Genomic DNA, 22,110 nt, shown 5'->3' on the forward strand with positions numbered 1-22,110 from the left:
AGGGCCAGGCCACCTTGGGATCCTTGTGTGTGTGACCATTGTGTGGCTGCTGTGGCTGCGGACTTAGGATGCTGAGGTCAGGGTGCTGCTGTGGGGAGGACCGTCGGGCTGTGGACGCTGCCAGGAGTGTGTCCACAGCCGCACCTGTTACTGAATGGGGTGGGTGTGTCCTGAGAATTGTTTGGGTCCCTGGCTGGCTGTCACATTGTGCCTTGGTGGAGGGTGTGTGTCTGTGACTTGGAGACTCTGGGCATTGCTACGTGTGTCTGAGTTGGATTGTGTGGCAAAGTGGGTTTTTATAACTGGTGCCTCCCTGTATGTGTCCATGGCAGTGCCTCTCTGTGTGGTTTTGTAGCCTCTTGTGAATGGAGTGTCCATGGCAATGTGACTGTGGATCATCCAGCTCACATGCATCAGAATGTGGGGCAGGCAGTGAGCCTGGGTGCCCTCCAGAGGGTGCTGGGGAGCCATAGAAGGTGTTTGTTTCATAACAGCTTTATTGAGATGTAATTCACAGATCATAAAATCCACCCATTTAAAGGGTGGAGTCCATGACCCTGCCCTGGGCTTCCCACTCGGCTGGGCTCACACGTGCTGCCTCCGGTGGCGCAGCACCTCTGTGGGCGTGAACAGAAAGTCTTTCTGACAGGCTTCGCAGTGGTAGGGCCTCTGCAGGGCAGACGTCTTCTGCTGGGGCTCGGGGAGGGCTTCCTCAGCCCCTGAGAGAAAAGAAGGGAGGCTGAGGGGGTTGCTCCACTGCCAGCTCTCACCCCACCCAAATCCCGGTTACTCGAGGGGCTCAGGTTCTCCCAGCCTTTGGGGAATCTGGCTCTGCCTCCTCCAGGAAGCCTTCCTAGAGGCAAGTCTTTAGTCTGTGTCCCAGGGAGAGACAGAGACTGAAAGACAGACACAGAGAGCCCCAGGTGGGGTCTGAGCACTGCAGCAGGCACTGTGTTGGGCCTGCATCCCCTGGCTAACAGCAGAGTTGGTGCGGCCAAGGTTGAGACGGCTGCAGGACATAAAAGAACAAGAGACACAGCCAGAGAGACAGAGAGAAACACGGACCACAGACCACAGAAAGACAGACTGCAAGTAATGAAAGTGGTAGCCCTCCAGGCCCTCCCTGACCCAGGCTCCAGGTCTCTGTGACAAAGCCAGTGTGTTGCACTGGCCAGGACCAGAGGGTTGAGTCCCCAGTGTCCAGTGAATGCTCAGATACACAGGAACAATCATAGGATGGACAGATGCCCCAGCCCCCACAGCCACGTCCTTACCTGGGGGACCGTCCTGCGGTGCCTTGGGGCAGGTGTTCTCGTGGGCGATGCGCTCCAAGGGCGTGAGGGGCATGTGCAAGCCACAGTGGGGGCAGGTCCAGAAAGTACGGAGACAGTCACTGTATAGATCCGTGTCACTCTGCAGCGGGAGGACTGTATCAGGGCTTAGCCCCTGCCCCCCAACAGTCATCCTAGGTCCCTTCCGGGAACCCCTCAGGGCTGGCAGGCCCCATCCTGACCTGCATGCCTGGACTAGGTTGAAATGTGGTTGGGGGGCTCCCCAAAATCCCACTCTCAGGGGCAGTAGGGTGAGGGGTCAAGGTGGGGTCCATGCTCACCGTGAGGCAGTTATAGGTGAGGAAGTCAGTGACTGCATAGCCCCCTTTGGTGGGGTGGGGGGAAAGGGCAGAGCTGCCAAAGAGGCCGGGGAGACTGGGGGTAGTTGTGATGGTCTGGGGTCCCACATAGAGGTTCTGGGCTTCTAGTCCTGTGAGCCGCCGGAGGCTGTAGGGGACCTAAGGAAAGAGAGACGGGAGATAGACTCTAGGAGACACTATCAGAGCACCAGGATCCAGCTGTGTCTGAAGTCCATCCCTGGATTTTTCAGTTATGGGGGCCAATTGCTTATGCCAATCACCAGATGGTTTCAGACACTCATGACCAGAGTCTTGTCTAAAACATGCCCCAGCCCCCATCTTAACTGCCTTTCCCAGGCCCCTCCCCTGCTCCCTGCCACTTGTGGGACCACATCCAGTGAGTCTGACCTTTAAGTCTGGCCACCTTGCCCTTCCTTCCCCCAGCATGTCAGCCTATTCCTCTTTCCCTGGTTCACTGGGTCCCTCCACTCCTCCAGGAAGTCATCCTGGATTGCAACCTTCTCCCCTACCCCTGCCACACCTAGTAAAATCAGGATCAATTCTCAATTCCCACTGAAGAAGTGGGGGGATTGGTTTCCAATCTGCTCTCTCCAAATCTGTCTGTTCCCCATGAGTAGACAGCGTACAGCTCCCCTCTCACATCCTGCAGCCCTAACTGTAATGCAGGGTAACCATCTGCCGAATGAGGGCTACACGGTTAACAGTGTGGTCTCTGGAGCCAGGCACTGGGGCCAGATCCTGGATCCAACCCTTACGAGCTGTGTGACCTTGGGCTTGTCATCACCTTCCTGGTTTGAAAACCCCCAAATGTGTGCACACTAAGTGAACTGGAAGCTGGGCCAGAGCCATCTTGAGCCTTCGTTCCTGTGGTGGACGCCCCCTCTGGCCAAGGATGACACAGGTACCCAGGCGTTGGGTACCTTGGATGCTGTGAACTGCAGCAGCTCTCTGCTCAGGGCCACCACCTCCTGGCGGTTGACAGGAGCCCCTTCCTCCTCCTCCTCTTCCTCTTCTTTCCCCAGCTGCCCCCGACGGGCTTGATGGGCCAGTTGCCGGTCCAGGGCACTTTCCCAGCGGGCACGGAGCCGCAGGGAGGCCGCGAGGAGCCGGACGGCACTTTCACTATCCGCAAGCTGGAGCTCCAGCCAGCCATCAGCCACCAGGCGCGAGCAGTCACCATTGGTGTCCAGGGACCGGCTGAACAGCAGGAGGGACTGGAAGAGAGGGGGCAGAAAACAGGCAGTGGGCAAGGGGCAGGATGCCATCTTAGAGGGGCCGCCACCTGGCTGGGCTCCTGCCCACTCACTCATTCATTCATCCGCCTGCCCAACCATCTGTCTATCCCTCCACCTGTCCATCCATCCACCTGTCCATCCATCTACCTGTCTATCCAATGTATCCATCCACCCCCACCCATCCATCCATCTACCCCCACCAACAAACATCTGCCACACGTCTACTCTGTGCCAGGCACTCTTCCAGGTGCTGGAGATACAACTGTGAACAAGACAGACTGAGTCCCTGCCCCCACGGAGCTGACATTCCACTTGGAGAGACAGACTAACAAAGGCTACAGTAAAACAGAGTGCATCCTAAGAAGGAAGGTCGGCATTACTGTGCTGGGGGCAGACAGCTGAGGGAGTCGACATCTTCACAGGCTGGGGTTACAGGCATGTACGCCTTTGTCAACCCTCATCAAATGATGTCCCTAACTCTACATTTTACCCTCAAATATAGAAATAGTGGGCACCAGTTAATGGGATGCATGCTGGAGTGTTAGAGGGTGAAGGGCACTGATGTCAGCAACTTTGAAATGCATCAGAAATTAAAAAGAAAACCCACCTATTGAAATGGGGGGTGAGTGGAGAAAGGACAGGTATGTCATCCAGCAGAAGACGAATGTCACCTGATGGATCTTGGGAGTGAGGATATGAGTCCTCACCATACACATCTTTCAACTTTTCTGTTTGAAAACTATCACACTATGTTGGGAAAAATTCTATGGGGACGGGGCAGGGGGACTGGATGGGGCAGGACTGGCCACAGGTCGATGTTTTGGGGGCTGGGTGAGGAAACAGGAGGGTTCAACATGCATTCCGTCTACTTTTGTGTATGTTTAAAATCCTCCACCACAAGCAAACTGTGCAGGGGGAAGAGGGGAGGCTGCACTCCCAGGCAGCATCTCAACTTACAAATCTTCATGTCCCCCCGGAGGTCCTGCTGATGGCCACTGCTCTGCCCCTGGCCCCGCTCCCTCCCCTCTTCCCAGCACTGACATGAGCATCTGGCTGAATCCTTTATCTTTATCTGTGTTTCACCATCTGCTTCCCCCACTCATGTGTGAGCCCCACGAACACAGGAAGTTTTGTCACATCTGGTCATGACCACACCCCCAGCACCTAGACAAGTAATTAGTGCCTGGTGCAAGGTAAGTGCTCAATGAATGAGCGAATGAGTATAACTGAGCAGCTTAGAGCTCAATGGAAATCACAGTAGCAACAAAATCTGAGTTTGGGGAGCCTAAAGGTTTCTCTTTTCCCTCGACATGCCTTGGGGTCGAAGCAAGGGGGTCCTGGTAATGGGACATCCGCAGCCTGTGGCCCTGGCACTTTGGCTTGGCTGCTTGCTCACTGTATGGCTTAGGCAAGTGGCATGCCCCCTGCCCCGACTCCCCCAGAGTCTCTATAGTGAGAATGTGGCCAGTCCTAGAACTCTAGGGCAGCATGCAGTGAGCCACATGGTGTGGCAGCTACAAAAACGCTCTCTGGCTACAGGCACATACACAAGTATATCTGCAATCTGAGCACATCCTTGGCTTCCACCCATGTCCAGCCTCCTTGCTGGGCTCCCTGCTTCTGCCCCTCCCCTAGTCAGACCATGTCCCAGCTGTGCTCCGAACCCTTGGGGGGGGGGCCCTCAAGCCTCACCTGCCTCCTTGCCTCCTCTCCCCCTGATCTCATCTCCAGTAATTCTTCCCCTCACCGACTGACTGCTCCAGCTGTTTCCTATGTGAGCCAGGCTTGCGTGTGCCTCAGAGCCTTTGCACTTGCTGCTCGACACTCTTCTCCCAGGGATTCCTATGGCTCCTCCCTCCCTTCAGGTCTTTGCTCAATTGTACCTTCTCAACAAGGCCCACCCAGATCGCCTTGTTTCATGCTACAACCTGTCCCCTACCCTCACCCTCACCGCACCCCTCCTAACCTTCTCACGCTATTCTAATTTCCTGCGACACTTGTCACCCTCTAACATCTCATTTAGTGCTGTCCTATGTTTACTGCTGTTTTCCATCCTCCCGGCTACATGCCAGCTCCAGGAAAGCAGGGCCTGGGGCTGGTTTAACAGTCTGCGGCTAATGCCTGCAGCCAGCCGGGGAAGGTGCCTCCTGCCCTGGGGACAGTCACCACACCTGGGAGTTGTCAGGGACCCACCTGGAGGGCAGGGATGCGGACACAGCTCACCAGGTATGGTTTGCTGGTCTCCAGCAGGGAGACAAAGGTGAGGAGCTGGTGCTTGCTGCTCATCTTGTCCTTGTCATCTGAAAGGATCAACAGGACAGCTTGGGCCCACCCTGCCCACCGATCTCCCACTTGTACCCCTACAACCATCCGTCCCCCGGTGTCTGCCTGTTCCCCCAGGCCGTTTGCCCATCCATACAGAGAACATGCTCACATGCGGGCAACGATAAAACATCTGAGACTTAGTTTTAAATACTTTGTCATAATGACTATGACTCTGGCTATTCGGTGATATTGAGAAATATTGTTAATTTTGTTAGGAATGAGAACAGCATTGTGGTGATGCTAAAAAACAGTAATTATTATTATTATTACTAGTGATCTGAAGCCTGAAATATGATTTTAAAAGTTCCGGCAAAAAGGAAGAAAAAGTATAGGGTCAGAAAAAACAAGGACAGCAATTGCAATAGCTGGTGAAGGCTTGTCCACTTGGAGGATATGTAGAAATTTTCAAAATTAAAAAATAAAAGGGGAAAACAGTGTAACGGGAAGACGGTAAACTGACTAGCAATTCACAACAGTTAAAAAAAAAAGTTTCCAAATCTATCCTTGATGTTTAAAATTACAAACCTTATCTTTCTGAGTTAATATTTACTACTTGAGTATAATGTGTTCCTTTTTACAAACAAGGAGAAAAGTGAGCGGTGTCCTCAAGCTCAGAGCACACAACTAGCAGTCAGGCTGCAGGCGGGCGGCCCCCTGGGAGCACAGAGGCAGGAACCTCCCGAGGGGTCGCTGGGGCTGGGACCCGCCTGGCCTGCATGCAGTGGCTCAGGGAGGCAGCTTTTGTGGCCTGGATTCGACAAGAAGGTAGGCTGGATCCACTGCCTGAACTCTGCCTTCCAGGTCTGCAAGGGCTGGGAGAGGCCCAGGGCAGGAGTTCACAGCTCACAGGAGGGACAGGCTAAGAACTCAGTCCTTGGGAACGGCCACTGTGCTGAGAGGTCCACCCACGCCAACCAAGGAGGGTGAAGCTCAGCGCGGAGGTGAACTGCCAAGGACACCCAGCCAGGTGTGGCTCCTGGGACCTCCCAGGCTGCAGGTCCCACCCCAGCAAAGGCCGAGTGTGTGCAGGAATGGAGGGGCAACCTCAGCGGGTGAGGGCTTCTCTCCCCACTTGGCTCTCCGTACCTCGGCTCCCTTCACCGCCCCTGGCCTCCTGCTCCTGCGGGTGCAGCACTTCGGGGCTGCTGGCGAAGACACAGGTGGGATGCAGCACCGTGCCCTGCTTGGCCTGGGTGTGGAAAATCTGGAGAGGACAAGGCAGCGCCAAGTGACAAAGGCCCCTGGACATGCTCTTCCCATTGCCCACAATGCTTTTCCTCCACCCTTTGGGCCAAGTTCCCCCCTCCTGTCTCAGCTCAGAAGTCCCCTCCTTCAGGAAGCCCTGCCTGACCCTCCCAGGCTGGTCAGAGCCCCTCTGTGTTCCAACACACACACACACACACACACACACACACACACACACACATACACACACACCCCTACCCCCACTCTCCATCCCAACCCCAACCACTCTGGGTCATCTGCCTGGGAACAGGTTTGCCCCTCCCCCTCAACCCCCACCCTCCCCCCGCTGGACTGTGAGCCCCATGAAGGCAGGGCCAGGGCTGTTTCAGTCAAGGCCATGTCCCCAGCACAGAGCAGGCACTGGGACGGTGTGCTGATGACAAAATACACGGGGACTGGGAGCGGGAAAGAGGCCCACCTGGTCCGAGTCCTTGCGGCCGCTGTTGAACTGGTCTGGGATGGCGAACTGAGGATAGAGGCCCCGGCCCAGCACCAGCCTGAGCAGGGCCATCTGGTCCCGGGTCAGGGCCTGGGCCGAGCTGGCAGCCGCCTGCAGCTGCTCCAGGTTGTGCCGCAGCTTAAATTTCACATCCTGGTGGGAACATGGGGAGAGAGGGGGTCCCAAGGAGCTTACACTAGAATGTGAGGGCCCAAGGGGCTCTGCAGACAGCTAGGGCCACGTCCTGTCCACAGAAACCTGTCTCCCGAAGTGAGGGTGGGGCCGTGTCCCCTCAAAGCCCATGACAGGGTCTTGTCTTCACTCTGGGAAACTCCACCCCAGGCCCCAGACAGCCACATGGTGCCCACCTGGATGTCCACACTGTCGCTGGCCCCCCGGGAGGCTGTGGCCTGGTCCTCGTCGCTGGAGCGACCGCCCTCCTCCTCCTGCAGCCGCAGCACCTTGCGCCTGCGCCCGCCGCCCTCTTCATGCTGCCGCTTCAGCTGGTACAGCTCCCGGCGCTCGCGGCGCTGCTGCAGCCGACTATAGCTGTCCCCCAGCTTCGGGGCCTGGGCCCCTGCCAGCAGCCCGTGGTCCTCCAACAGCTCCTGGGGACAGATGGGGCCCAAGTGAGGGACACAGGGCAGGCTGAGCAGGCAGGCTCTGGACCCAGACACCGTTCACTTGCTGGCAAGCGGTATCACCCTTCTGAGTCACAATTTTCCTCACGTGGAAAAGGGGACATTCCCAGTACCTCCCCGCTAGGGCTGCTGGGAGCCAAAATGCGCATAAGGACAACCTTTGTGAGGTGTGGGCATAGATGACCATGACCTCTCCATGAAAAAGCACTGTCACTGCTGTTGGCCAATGAAGCCGGGGCTGGGGAAAGGAGGGAGACTGAGGAAGGAGAAGGGCCAGCAATTATCACCCAGGGTCTTCCCGGGGCTCCTGTCACGGCTCCAGTTATGCTCCAACCTGTCCCAACCCCTGTGGTTTCCTCAGAGTGTGGTCCTCCCACCAGCAGCAGCATCTGGGACGTGGGAACTTGTCAAAATGCCAAGTCCTAGGCCCCATCCCAGAAAACTGACTCAGAATCTTGGGGTGGGGTGACTGGGAACCTAGATTTAACAGACCCTCCAGGATTCTGATGCACATTGGAGACGCCCTGCCCTTCACCCACCTGCACCTTTGTAAACAGTTCCAGTGACCCCACTGGATTGGACCCTGTTTCTCACTGAGCTCCAACCAATAAAGGATGTAGGATAGTGGAGGGGGGGGAGAGAGAGAAGAACCCCCACCTTTTGTTAGTTCCTCAGTGTCTGGAACCCACCAAAGGTTGAACCAAGGTTCTAGAAAGTCAAGACATCATGAGTCCCCAACACGAGGACCCCTAAAATTGCCTGGATGGCCTTGGTCAGGTGACTGCCCACTCTGAGCCTCAATCTTTCCATCTGCTACCAAAGGGAATGCAAGTCTCCCAGGGACACTTGCATTTTATTCTCATTCTGTGGCACACACACCTCCACTGAGAAGTATGTAGCAGATCTTCTCGTTCTCAAATGGAAAGATGGCCACAGGATATTAATGCCACAAGCAAGGTGCAGAACCACATAATAACAATACCAATAAAACTGCAAACACTGGTGTGAGACCACCTGCGGGCTCTCCTGTACTAACTCGCTTGGTCCTCACAGGTCTCCAAGGCAGGTGCTATTATTACTTCCCCAGCCTCAGAGGCCAAGCTGAGGCCCAGAGAGACACAGCAACTCACCCAGGGTAGCACTGCTAACAAATGGCAGAGCTGGGATTTGCTGTTGGGACATCTGGCTCCAGATTTGGTGCCTCCAACCATTGCCCTACGCTGCTTCCCAGCACTCAGCCCGAGCGAGTGCGAGGCCAGCTTAGCACCCCTGCTCCAGAGGGGAAGGTTCTTTGTGAGGACGGGGCACATGACCACTGGCCCTGTACTCCACCCCTAGTAGCCCTCCTGGATTTCCACCCCCATACCTGGTCCTCAGATGGTGGGGGAAGTGGGTGTAACACGGGACCCTGCTCACTCTGGCAGAGAAGGGAAGAGCTGTGCTCAGGGGTACACTCACTCTGCCTCCCCTCCATGCTGGACTCCCTGTCTGCCTGGGTGGGGCTGGCCCCCACCCCCGGTCCCGAGCCTCACCTTAAACTGTCGCCGCAGATTGGCCATCTCATACAGCCGGTGCTCCTCTATGCCCCGGCGGCGGCACCACTTACGTGAGTTTCTGCTCCGTTCAGATTTCACCTGGGTAGAGGCAGACAGGTGTCAGGGCCTGGCCAGCTGGAGGATGGGCAGGGAGCTGACCTCCCAGCCAGACCACCCAAGCATGGGCCTAAACACCAGTCACCGGGAGAAAGCAAGGCAGGTGGGAGACCTGTCAGCTTCCCCATGACACCTGCTTTCTTCCTTCTTCCAGGTCTCAGCCACACTGCCCCCTTCCTACAGGAAGCCCTCCCAGACCGCAATGGGTCAGACACCCATCCAGGCTCTCTCAGCCCCATGCACTTCCCATTGCAGCCCATTCTGGGTGGGCACTGCCTAGGGATGGGTCTCACTTCCTGCACTGGAAGGCAGGGCCAGGTGGTTTTGCTTATCACACGGTCCCCAGCACTGCCAGCACAGGGCAAGGCCCAGTGGGGGCTCAGAGAATGTGTTTTGGGGTAAAAAGGTGCTACCCTAGGAGTCTGGACTTTCTCCCGCTGGCACTGGTTTAATCAGCACTTTAGAACCCAGGTTCCCCTCAAGCCTGAGCTCTGCTGTGCTGGTCCCAAGAATGGGAGAGTCCATGGGCCGGGGCTGGGGATGAGCCACAGCCTCAGGGAGGCCCTGACCCTGTGCAGAAAGACAGTGAGGGTGGCCCTGCTGCTGCCGGCCTCACCTGCACCCAGGTGTTGAAGACATTGAAGAGCGTGAAGGGATCGCCCAGGTCACTCTCCAGGGGCCGCCGCGCTGTCGCACATTCTGGGTTGCTCTGGGCACTGCGGGTGAAGGGTGACTGGACGCTGAGGGCGGCCGCGATGGTGAGCATGGGCTCCGCCAGGTGGAACACTGAGCCCAGGATCAGCATCTTCCCTGGGGGCGGACATGGAGCTGAGCCTCTCCCATCCCCCTCCCTCCCTCCGGCTCACAAAGGGCCTCCAGAGCCAGATGGACACACTGTGCTTTCCAGTCATGTGACCTTGGGCAAGCCTGTTTCCCCATCTGCAGGCATGTGGTGGGCACTGTGTAAGCACTGACTGTTTTTCCCTTTCCGGTCAGCACCCCGTCATGGGCCCAGCTTTCCGTTTCTTCCTGGCACTCATTTTGACCTGCCACGGTATTGTCTCCGCCCTCCCTCCAGGATGTGACCGCCTAGGCCAGCTGTGAGCTGGTGGGCTAGGCACAGCAGGCGCTGACTTCTGCACCTATGTCAGTAGGAACCTTTCCCTGCCATCTTTATTTCATTCAAGGCCGAGGCGGGGGGGGGGGGGGGGGGGGGGGGGGGCAGGAGAGGGCAGGGGGGCAGGGGGAGGAAGGAGCAGGGCAGGAAGAAGGGGACCAGGGAAGGACAGAGAAGGAAGGAGAGCACTAGGAACAGGGTCCCAACATGGTGAGACGCCATTTCCCAGCTCAGGCTGTTCCTGCCTGCCCTGTGGTCAGTGCCTGTATGTCATGTGTCTGACTCAGCTCCGCGGGTCCCCTTGGCTGCCTTTCCAGAAAGTTCCTGTTACATATCTATCGTCATAACATAAAGGCGGGCTATAAAACAAGTCTGTCCTGGTGACAGAGCTCAGGGGCCAGTCCCTCCATCCCTCTTGCCGGTTTCCCCATCTGTGAAAGGGGGTGACAGTGGCGTCCACCTGCTGTTTCATCTGTGATGTGCTCACAGTGCCCAACCACTGACTGAGCCATTGGGGCCCAGAACTGCCCAGCACTATGTCATCTGTGTCTCCTGTCGGGCAGAGCATGGGAACCCACAGTGTCATCCTGGCTGGGGAGTGCCTCCCAGCTTGGCCTGCTGCAGGCCCCTGGGCGAGAGGATGATAGTCTTTCTCTGAGCCTCATTTCCTTATGGAAAGTGAGTGCCACACTCCTGTCCCATGGGAGATGACATGCCTGGTCAAATCCAGACTCTCTCACTGACTTGTTCCATTCCCTTGGGCACAGATCTATGCCCCACCCCCTGCCAAACCTCAGTTTCCTAATCTGCACAACAGGGGTGCCCAGAGATGCTACCCGCACTATGTGAGAATGAAATGATATAAGTAAGATCCATAAAGCCTGTCACTGGCACACAGGAAATGCTCACGGGAACGTTTTCTTCCCAGACCTGATTTTCCTGGCTCTAGCCCTGTTTCCGTCTAAAACAAACAAAAATAACCATGTCACAGCCCTCAGAGATGGTGGTCTCCAACTCCTGCCAGCGCTGAAGCCCGAGAGTATTGCAGGGATGGTGGCTTTAACGGTATTAACACAGGCAGAAGGTTCTGTTGAGTGTAGTACTTGAGAGATGGTGCCACGGGTGCCTGTGCTCTACTGTGAATAATCTGTGGGCCGTGAATTGTCGGGAGAGATAGAATGTCTCGAGTCAGGCGAATCAGGCAAAATGAACAGCGTGAGTCAGTGAGCTGCTCAGGAGGGGCAGGAATGACGAAAGAATGAGTAAGAGAAAAAGGTTTTGAAACCCTTACGACCAACCACAAAGGGCAGCACCAGGTCAGAGCTGGGGACAGGCTGTGCAGAGGCCCCTGTTTGTTTTCTGCTGTATCCCTGGTGCCTAGGACAGTGCCGGGCACAGAGGATGTGTGAATGACCAAACAGGGTGTGGAGAAGAAAGAGGCCTGCCCACAAGTCACTAGAGGTCAAGCAATGGCCCATACCCACCCAGTGCCCTGTGCGGTCACCCCAAGGAGGGGATCCTCACCAATCACGACGTCTACAGGCAGCTGGGCCAGCAGGGACCCGATGGGGGTGAGGGCCTCTGAGCTGTCCAGGGCCCCCTGGTCCCGGAGGTAGAGGATGGCCGTTTCCAGGCTGGCTAGTGGTGGGGGCTCGATGAAGGGAAAAGTTCGGGGGTCTCCCACGCTCATGCTCTTCATCTGGAATAAGAACCGAAGCCCCAGGAAATGGGGGATACATGGGCCACTCGTGATACTTTAAAACCCCCAATGTTAACGCCCACTGTACAGAGGCAGCGGAGGAGGGCCATTGTCTGTCTGGCTAGCATCTCGTCTCCCAGACCCTGGCCATGGAGGAAGCACATGATCTAAGCTGGATGAGCCGAGGTTTCTCAGCCCCTGGTCATAGTAATTGACTAAGGAACGAGCACATGAACTGAGCTGGAGCAATCAGAATCCTACCCTAGGACTTTGTAAACTGGAGCTGGGAAAGAGAAATCTCAGAATCCTCTTTTGTGCTAAAGGGCCAGGACAGATGCTCAGAAATGCTGTGGTTACTCTTCCATTGCCTGGGAATTAGCCCATCCACCGCAGATGGAGAAATCCTTAACTGTTCCTAAGCTAGGACCATCCCGCCATAATGGATATGCAAATCCATAAAATCCTCTTTCCTGCTTACAAGAGTTTGAGCTGCATATCTCTCACTTTTGAACAAAGAATCCCCATTAATTCAGAGGCCAGAGGGGCAGCGGGTGGTGGGGAGAATGAAGTGAAACACACGGCCATCACCAGGCCTGGCATGGCAACTCGTGTCACTATGAGAGAGCCAAAAGAAAGCTCAGAGAGCCTAGGGGCTCAGCCCCAGGAATCAGCCATTCCACCTTCCTCCCTGTTCACCAACCCCTGATGTTGACTGGGGGATTGCACAGTACCCATTAAAAGACCTTTAAATTAAAAGTTCTGGCCTAGCCAGGCGTGGCTCAGCGGTTGAGCATCAACCTAGGATCCAGGAGATCCCGGTTCGATTCCCAGTCAGGGCACATGCCTGGGTTGCAGGCTCAATCCCCAGCAGGGAGCCTGCAGGAGGCACCCAATCAATGACTCTCTCATCATTGATGTTTCTATCTCTCTCTCTCTCCCTCTCCCTTCCTCTCTCTGAAATCAATAAAGATATATTAAAAAAAAAAAAATTAAAAGCTCGGGGTGAGGGATTGGGTATGGGTTTTTTTAAGCTCGCCAGGTGATCCCAGTGTGTAGCTGGGGCTGAGAATCAGGGCTGTGATTGCATCTGGCAATGCCACGCCCTAGACAATTATAGGTCATAGACTGGACACACATGACCCAGTTCTGCTGACAACACAGGCTGGGAAATTGGCCAGAGGGCTTCCGGGAAAGGTTTCCATGGCCTTAAAAATGAGACCCACAAAGAGGGGCAGTTGGTAAAGGAGGAGAAGGTGATGCCCACAACTGCCAGAGCCAGATGGCATTCAAGAGGCAGGCCTGGAGCCTGACAGCCTCAGCTGGAACCCTGTGATCCTGTGGCTTTGGGGAACAATTCCCCCTCAACATGGGATCTGACATTTGGGAGGGAGGAGCGCCGCTCAGTGGCCTGGCCAGCTAGATCTCCCTGGCCCTGAACCCTGGGATTTACCCTGTCTAAATGCCTCCCAGTTCCTCCATGGCACCAGCACTCAGGATCCAGTCCCCTCCCTACGCCTGCCTTACCTGTAGTACCAGCGCATCCAGGGCTACCCTCCGAATCTCCGGGACAGCGTAGGGGGCGAAGGCATCATAGTCTGATTCAGCATAGAGGCGGAAGCAGACACCGGGCCCCGTGCGGCCCGCCCGGCCCTTCCGCTGCTCGGCACTGGCCTGACTGATCCAGAACTCCTGCAGCCGCTGCAGTTTGGCCTGAGGATCATAGCTCATCTCCTTCACCTTCCCTGGGTGAGGAGGGCACAGGGAGGGACTAGCATCTGTGTGCAGCAGCTGCGCGGGCCCTGCACACGCCTGGCCCTCTCCCCAGCCCTCCATCCACAGACACCCTCTCTTTCTCCTCTATTCTATGAACACTGACCCACAGCTCATTTCAGGCCCTACCCTGACTTTTTTTTAAAATATGTCTTTATTGATTTCAGAGAGAGGAAGGGAGAGGGCGAGAGAGAGATAAAAACATCAATGATGAGAGAGTCATACATCAGCTGCTTCCTGCACACCCCATACTGGGGATCGAGCCCACAGCCCGAGCATGTGCCTTGACCAGGAATCGAACTATGACCTCCTGGATCCTAGGTTGATGCTCAACCACTGAGCCACAACAGCAGGCATCACATTTTGTTAATGCAATCTTTCATATCCTCATTCACACATCTTTTCATTTGTTTTCTCAAGCCTTTGTTTATTCAGAGATTCAGACATCTAACAAATATTATGAAGAACGTACTATGTGTTGGGCACTGTACTCAGCACTAGGGATACAGCTATGAACAAAATGAAATCCCTAGTCTCGTTGGGCTGAATAGATACCATATTTCATCAATTCTAAGACCAACCTTTTTTCATATTGTATTGTCTCTGATGTATTTTAAAACCAACAGCATGTCCATGTTTAATGAACAACATTTTAAAATCTTAATGGTACATAAACTTATGGAGTGTTTTATCGCTGGCATCCCAAATTCAATACACGGTAACTGCTAACATTTATGAGCATTCACTCTGTACCAGGTACCATCCTAAGTACCTAAGTGTAATCACTCACTTAATCCTTACAGCCTGAGGAAGGCACTGTCATTAATGCCATTTTACAAATGAACAAACCAACACACAGAGTGTCAGTGACACGACCCTGGTCACACAGCCAGCAGTGAACCTGGCCAGGCTGCCTCCAGTGTCCCCTGACCATTATGCTCTGCTGACTTTCCAGAGAACAGTCTAATTGGGAAGACAGGCAATCAATAAATAGATATAAGACATGATGCCCATACTAGGAAGAAAAATAAAGCCCCACAAGGAAAGCAAGAGCGAAGGAGTACAGGGAGGTCACTCAGATCAAGTGGATAAGGTGGGCCTCTAAAGGGGAGACATTCACACAGGCCCTGGAATGGGATGAAGGAGTGGGCCCTGTGGACATCTGGAGAAAGACAGCTCTCAGCAGAGCCAAAAGTAAGTGCAAAGGCCCTGAGGCAGAGCAAGCTTAGAATGTCTGAGATTAAGATGGTGCCACTGCTCCACAGCCCTAAATGCCACCTACTCCCAGGCTTTGGTCTGGCATTTCTTTCGCTACATCTGCACATCTCCAAATCCCACATTCCCCTCTAGGTGCCTGGGGTAGCAGGGGGGCAGCTCTTACCAGAATCTACTACAAAGCGGATCCCATCAATAGTGACGGAGGTCTCAGCGATGTTGGTAGAGAGGATGCATTTCCGGACTCCAGGGGGGGCCACATCAAATACCTGGGGGAAAGTAAGCAGGTGACATCAGAGGCTAACTCAGCCCTTACTGATCCGTGTGTCCAGGGGCCTCCTGGAAACCCCCTGGATGGCTCACACCCATATATCTACACTAGCCTCGGTGCCTTCCATCAAACCCTTTCCTCAAGTCTCCACCTCAGAGATGGCTCCTCATTCTGGACCAGGAATCTAGGCTGGCCTGGGTCCTCCCCTCCCCGTGTTAGACACACCTGAACATTTGAACACCTTGGAAGTTTCCTGGTTTCACACTCTCCTTCCCAAACCCACTTCCCCTACCCTGGTCCAGGCCACTCCTTTCCCACCCAGATGCTGCTCCAGCTTCCTCCTTGGTCTCTGGCATCTAGACCTACTTCTTCCAATCTCTCCTTCACATGCAGCAGAGGGATCTGCTGAAGCACAAATTGGCACTGGCCCCACCTTGCTCAGAACCCTCCCATGGCTCCCCAGTGCGCTTGGGACAAAGCCCAGGCACTATACTGGGTCCTTACAGATTCCTGGCTCTATGCCTTTGCTCAGCTGGTCCCCTGCCTGGCTGCCTTCCTCCTCCTGCTCCAAATCCTCCTTGTCCTTCACAGATAAGCTCCATCGCCTTCTACCTCATCAGGAAGCTCCCCCCACCCACAAGATGGGAGCAGCCCCCCTGCAGCCCACAGCCCTCCAACCCCTCCTCCTCCTCTGGCATACACAGCTAGACCCCACCCTGCTTGGCTGCACATGGTACCTTGTCCTGGTCAGCCACAGAGAGGGCACTGTGCAGCGGCAGCACCACCCAGCGCTGCGTGTGGCTGGCATAGGTCTGGGCGGCCTCGAGCACGGCGCTGATCTCCGCCATGCCACTGAGGAAGACGAGGAGGTCGCCCCGCTCCTCAGGAGGGTACTTATTGTCAATGGCCTCCAGCACCCTCAGGAAGGGCCGCGGGTCCAGCTTCTCCGACTTGGACCCTGTGGGCTCCGCCTCAATCGGCTGGTACACGACCTGTGAGGAGATAGCCCCGGGCATGAGCGCACCCTGTCACTCCAGCTCCAAGCAACAGGGCGGGGACACCACATGCTGACCGAGAAGAAGGAATCATTCAGACAGCAGACAGCGCACTCCAGCAGGACAATCTGAGGAAGATGCAATAAAATCGCAAAGTATCAAGGTAGCTGGAAGGCTTCTGGGGTGCCAGCGAGGTCTGATGTGTCTTCATCTAGGTGCTGGCTCCATACAGGCATTTAGTTGGTGAAAATTAACTGAGCTATACACATATGTACATTCTTTTGCATTTGGAGTATAACTTCAACAACAAAATTTTAAGGGGTGCAGTCAGGATGAAAACCCGAGAAATCTCTTCTCAGAAAATGCTATCACTCTTTTTTTACGGCTGCCTAGACGACAGAATGATGGGCATTTAGAACCAGAAACCACAAGGGACAGTGCAGTTTCCTGGCGCCAGGAACTTCAGAGCTGTTACCAATTCTTGGCCCAAAGACACAGAGAAAGTCTGCTCATCTTCCCTGGGACACTGTCGCCTAGAGAGAGACAGATGACATTTTCCAGCCTACCTTGTAGCTAGGTGGCACTGAGAGAAAATGGAAGTAACTCTGCAAGGTCACGTCCAACTTCAAAACAAACCAGACTTTCCCTGGAATTTAGCTCTTTCCCTTTTCCCATAAACTCTTACTATCCAGACCAGGACAACTCCCTAGGACTCTTACCAGCTGTGGTGTTGACCCCCAGGGGACATTTGGCAACATCTGGAAACACATTTGGTTATCACAACTGGGGGAGGAAGATGCTATTGGCATCTAGTGGGTAGAAGCAAGGAATACTGCTAATGATGCCACAACACACAGAGCAGCCCCACAACTAATAATTATCCAGCACAAAATGTCAACAATGCTGAGTCTAAGGAAACCCTGCCCTATGAGAAGGCACAGCAATGAGAAAGAGCGAGCCTGGGTCCCTGAATAACCACATAGAACTGAGTGCCCATCAGCCTGGACCAGCCAGACTGCTGTATAAGAAAAATAAACTTCAATGTTATTTGAGCCTTTACATTTTTGGGTCTCCTCTAATAAGCACTTAGCACTCTGCCTGGCATGTGTAAATGCTCAGAAATAGCAGCTTTAAAAAAGACAGAGAGAGAATATCCTTAATTGAAGGGATGGGAAGCAGAGCAGCAGACAGAGAAGGGACGGAGACCAGGTGGGAGGACTGGGGATGGGGAGGAGGGGGAAAGCACTGACCGTGATGGGGAAGAGCCTCCCGGGCACCTGCACCACAGGGGCATTGCCGAAGTAGCTGGAGAAGAGTGAGATGTTGATGGTGGCCGACATGAGGATGACCTTGAGGTCAGGCCGCTTGGGCAGCAGGCACCGGAGGACGCCCAGGAGGAAGTCATTGTGGAGGTGTCGCTCATGGACTTCATCCACGATCAGGACCTGGTACTGGGGCAGGCTGGGCTCCCGCTGGATTTGCCTCAGGAGCAGCCCCACTGTCAGGAACACAATCTTGGTGGCCGCTGAACGTGTGCTCTCAAAGCGAATCTGGTAGCCGACCTGGGGTGAGTGGAGGGTGGTGGTCAGGAGACGACCCTGAGCCTGGCACTAGCTGATGTTCTAACCACTGAGCCAAACCGGCCAGGGCCTCATTTTTTTATTTTTATTTTTTATGGCTGTCTAGAAAAAAGGCTGATGAATCTTTAGGACACTTCCAAATGTTTTTCACTGTTACAGTGCTATAGAGGCATACCTCAGAAATACTGCCGGTTCAGTTCCAGTCCACCACAATAAAGTAAGTATTGCAATAAAGCAAATTTTAAGTTTTTTGCTGGTGGTGGGACTTGCTTTCAATTTGAAAAAACAACAACATCTGTGATGCACTACAAGGCGAACTGCAATAAAGTGGGGTCTGCCTGGTCTAGGTACTGTTAGTGTCTTCATCATCTGCACCATATCCGGGCCAATCTGTATATAAATGTCTAGAAAAATCACTGCTGGATCAAAGGGTAAGTACTTCTGTAACCTTTAGCAACACTGCCAAGGGCAAGCAATTTATTCCCCACGGTCACAAGGGAGAAAGTGGAATCCTATTAGCTCCAACTCACCTGTGAGCCAAACTGACTGAGGCTCTCAAAGCCAACGCGCTTGGCCAGGGAGATGCAGGCGATTCGCCGGGGCTGCGTGCATGCCACGTGACTGAAGCCAGCAGCCAGCAGGTACTGGGGCACCTGAGTGGACTTGCCACAGCCCGTGTCACCTGCCACCACCACCACCTGATGCTCCTTCAGTGTCTTCAGGATGCGGTGCCCGTACTGGGCGATGGGAAGCGCCGCCCGCTCACGCTGCAATTTGGCCAGCCGCCCAAAGGCCTGCTTTTGGCCAAAGTCCAGGTAGTGCAACAGGGCTCGGCGGAACTCGGCCACTCTCTCTGGGGGCAGGCGCCTGCCCAGCCCCCGAGAGCCCTGAGTGTCTGGGCTGAGGACGGACAGGTTGATGCGGTAACGGGGGTCGTAAGCTCCAGGTAGGTCGGCCAGTGCTGGGATGCTGTGCTTGGGGTGCCCAGGGTCTCTCTCCTCCTTCCTGGAGGTCTGGAGATGCTGGAACCTCTGTAAGCGTTCGAAGAAGGCCCAGAACTTCTGGCACTCCTCAGAACCCTGGCGGATGTAATCCTCGTCCTGGAAGAAGGCATCCTCGAACAGACGCCGGGTGTCTGCACAATTCCAGTCCCATTTCTCTGGGGTCTCCTCCCTGGGAGCCCGGTGTCGGTCCTGGTGATCCCTGCCCTCCCTTGTTCTGGGAGGAGGCATGTTGGGCCTACTCGCAACACTGTCACAAAATTGGCCTCAGTTCTCACGACCCGGACCAAACATTCTCATCCATTCCCCACCTCCTGCAATGAGGTCGGCGCCTACAAAAAGGAGCCACTTTTTCTTCAAAGAGCTAATTTTCCTCCTCACACGTGGGACAGGCCCACTGCAGGCAATGGCAGAATAAGTGACCAGGGACCTGGGTCAAGCTGGTGACACACAGGGCACCTCATGGCTCCTGCTGCAATCTCTGGGATGGACACAAGTTCATCCTGAGTTTCCAGGCCCTGAATGTTTGGGGGAAGAGATCAGAAGACATTCATTTTAGAAACATTTACTGAAAGCCTGCGGGGTGTAAGCACTGGGCTAGGAGAAGGGATAGTAAGAAGCAGGACCACCCTGAGCCCCACGGGTGGTCATGGTCACATGAAAGAGACAGATATGCTCCAAACTCTGTCCACCCAGCGGTTGGGGGTATGGGGCCCTTCCCTGACCAAAACCACGTGAGAGGTGTGGTAGAGCGAAGAATAAGGCAGCGGGTCTAACCTGGGGCCTACTGAGCTGCAGGACACCCGGGAGCCCTTTGAAATTAAGTGCACAATTTCACCGTTATGTATTGTTTGTGCCTGCCTGGCACAGCCCTTCCTTCTTTTTCTGAATAGCAGTACATACCTTCCTTTGGAGAGCTGCCCTTCCTGCATTCTACCTGGTTCTGATGGCCTTTAAGTTAGAGAACTCGTATTGGTTGGGCAAGTCACAAAGACCTGGCAATCAGATCTTTAACCAGTGACTGGTTTGAGAAGTGGACACATGACCCAAGAAGGGCCAATCAGGGCCTTTTTCTGGAATTTATACTGGGTTACTAGGAAAGAAAAGCTCTCATTTTATCTACCGTGTGTAAGCAAGGGTGATATAAACCGGGAGCTGTTTGTAATAGCTCTTGAACATGAGCCTTTCCTAGATATTTATCCTAGAAAAGCCTGCTTGTGGGCAGAATGAGGCACCCACTGAGCTACTACGAGAAAAGTGAAAGGAGCTGGGGAGAAGCCTGGCAACATCATTTAGTGCTTGAGGCTTAGTTTCCTCCAACCCTCACTTCCCTGCTACACACAAAAAATGTCTTTTTGCTAACAGTCAGGTTTCTGACTCTCAGTGCGTAAGTCCTAACTAATAAAGAGCACACCCTAGTATGTGCAATTTACTGGAGGGAAATCTATCTCTTGGACTCCTAAAGGGGTTTATGACCTTAAAAAGGGTTCAGAGCCTTTGATGGTAAAGGCTTTGGAGTCGGTCAGATCCAGGTTTGAATCTCAGCTTCATCATTTACAAAGATGTGTGACTATCAACAAATTAACTCCTCTGAGGATGTTTTCATCTATAAAAATGGGGACCATACCCATCTCAAAACATGGCAATGTTTATCACCTAGCCTGGTACAGAGAAGCTAAATAGTAACTAGTATTCAAGTCCAATGCTTTCTCCCAATAATGACTAACACAGAGAAAACAGCAAGAAGAACCAGGGGCATATAACCTGGAGAAAATTACACTCAAAAGGGGATAATTCGCCTTCATAATGGTATTAGCGATGCTTTCACCTTCTCTGCCTCAGTCTCTCAAGGGCCATCATGGAACAGAGCGCAGAGATTCAATCTCTGTGGTCTCAGGCAGAACTCAGGCCAACCCCGGGAGTTGTTAGAGCCAGATACGGGTTTCTGCTGAGGAACTTGTGAATGGCTGAGTTGTTTCCCAGAGAAGCAGTAGCCCGTGGGGAGTGCATATCACTTCTTCTTAAACACCTGGACTAGGTAGTGCAAGAGCAGTTTCGAAGCAATTCCTATTCTAGGAAGGAAGGGGGAGGAAATGGCCTTGAAGGGCTACTGTGATCCTTTAACCAGTGGTTCTCAGAATGAAATGGAGAACATTCCTCTCCGACTTTAAACTGCCTATGTGTGCATGTGGGCGCAACAGAGCATCCCCATGGCTCTCAAGAAGTCTACACCTTTAAGCTACGTTTTAGATTTTCCGGGTCTACTAGATTCTCTTTCACTGTGTCTCTGACCATCTCTTGGTTTCTTTCCTAGGTCCGTGGCTTTTAGAGGTTTTCTTTGCTTCCCTATTTCTCTCCTCTCTGATGCCCTATCTTCGGGTCTCAGTCTTGTCTCTCAGTCCATCTGGCTCACCACCCGAATCTCTCTTCCTTTTCTTAGTCTCTGGTCCTATATCTCGCTTCATTTATCTAATTCGCTCCCACTGTTTCCATTTTTGAGTCTGATTTTTTTTCTGTAAGTCCAACTGTCTTTCTCCATTTTACAACCTCTATTTCTCTACCGTTTGCTAGTTCCCTCTATGATCTTCCATCTCCCAAGTTCCGGTGCGATCGCATTTCTCTCGGAGTCTCTGCGGGCCTATCGGTGGAACCCATCAGCTTCTCGCCCTCGATCTCTCTAGTTCTCAGCTTCCCTCCTCTCTCCACCTCCCCGTTTCTCGGTCGCTCAGTTTCTCGCGGCTTCTCGTGCCTCCATGCCTTTCCGTCTAGGGTCTCCCCGTGCCCCAGGTTCTCTCAGGGACGCTCAGGCTCCATCTCCATCCTCTTGCCCCGGACCCTCGGCCTCCTCCAATACGTTTCCTCGTCTCGGAATCGCCCCCGACCCCTCAGCTCGCTCCCAAACTACCGGCGACCGGCGCCGCCACCGCCGCCCCGCGCAGCCGCCCCGCCCCCCTCACCTCAATAACCGCCGCGAAAACTTGAACTTCCGGTATCAGCGTTCCTCACGCGCCCGATACCGGTCCTGCGCCTGCGCAAGCCGTCCCACTCTGCGCCTGCGCCTGCGCCTGCGCACGCTCCTGCCTCGCTTCGCTTCGGGCGGAGCCTCGGGCGGCGCGGCGCCCTCTAGAGACCAGTGGAAGCGCTGCAGTGGAGACTCGCTCTGAGACCCGCCCGCTGGGATCACCCGGACGCTGGGGTTTCAACCCAATGAGGGAGGTGGCCGGAGCCCAGTCACTAGTAAAACACCCCGAGGTTTACTTATTATAATCAATAA

General features: G+C 54.3%; 1 protein-coding gene across 2 annotated transcripts; it reads right to left on the bottom strand.

Annotated features, from left to right (window-relative positions):
- Window positions 1-472: 472 nt before the first annotated feature.
- DHX34 (DExH-box helicase 34) lies at window positions 473-21,891 on the bottom strand. Of its 2 annotated transcripts, none has more exons than XM_081117530.1 (17): window positions 21,794-21,891; window positions 18,366-19,354; window positions 17,506-17,817; window positions 15,998-16,252; window positions 15,156-15,258; window positions 13,529-13,746; window positions 11,830-12,004; window positions 9,805-9,998; window positions 9,069-9,170; window positions 7,264-7,503; window positions 6,875-7,048; window positions 6,298-6,415; window positions 5,080-5,186; window positions 2,572-2,865; window positions 1,613-1,789; window positions 1,275-1,413; window positions 473-719 (listed from the first exon to the last, which is right to left on the bottom strand). In XM_081117530.1, the coding sequence occupies exons 2-17, from the start codon at window positions 19,065-19,067 to the stop codon at window positions 586-588; spliced, it is 3,444 nt and encodes a 1,147-aa protein (XP_080973656.1). In that variant the 5' UTR covers window positions 19,068-19,354; window positions 21,794-21,891; the 3' UTR covers window positions 473-585. The 2 variants fall into 2 exon arrangements, with proteins under 2 accessions (XP_080973656.1, XP_080973657.1); XM_081117531.1 differs by having other exon boundaries at window positions 487-719; window positions 5,110-5,186.
- Window positions 21,892-22,110: the final 219 nt, after the last annotated feature.

The sequence above is a fragment of the Miniopterus schreibersii genome (genome assembly GCF_964146895.1).
Source record: "Miniopterus schreibersii genome assembly, chromosome: 18".
NCBI lineage: Eukaryota > Metazoa > Chordata > Mammalia > Chiroptera > Miniopteridae > Miniopterus > Miniopterus schreibersii.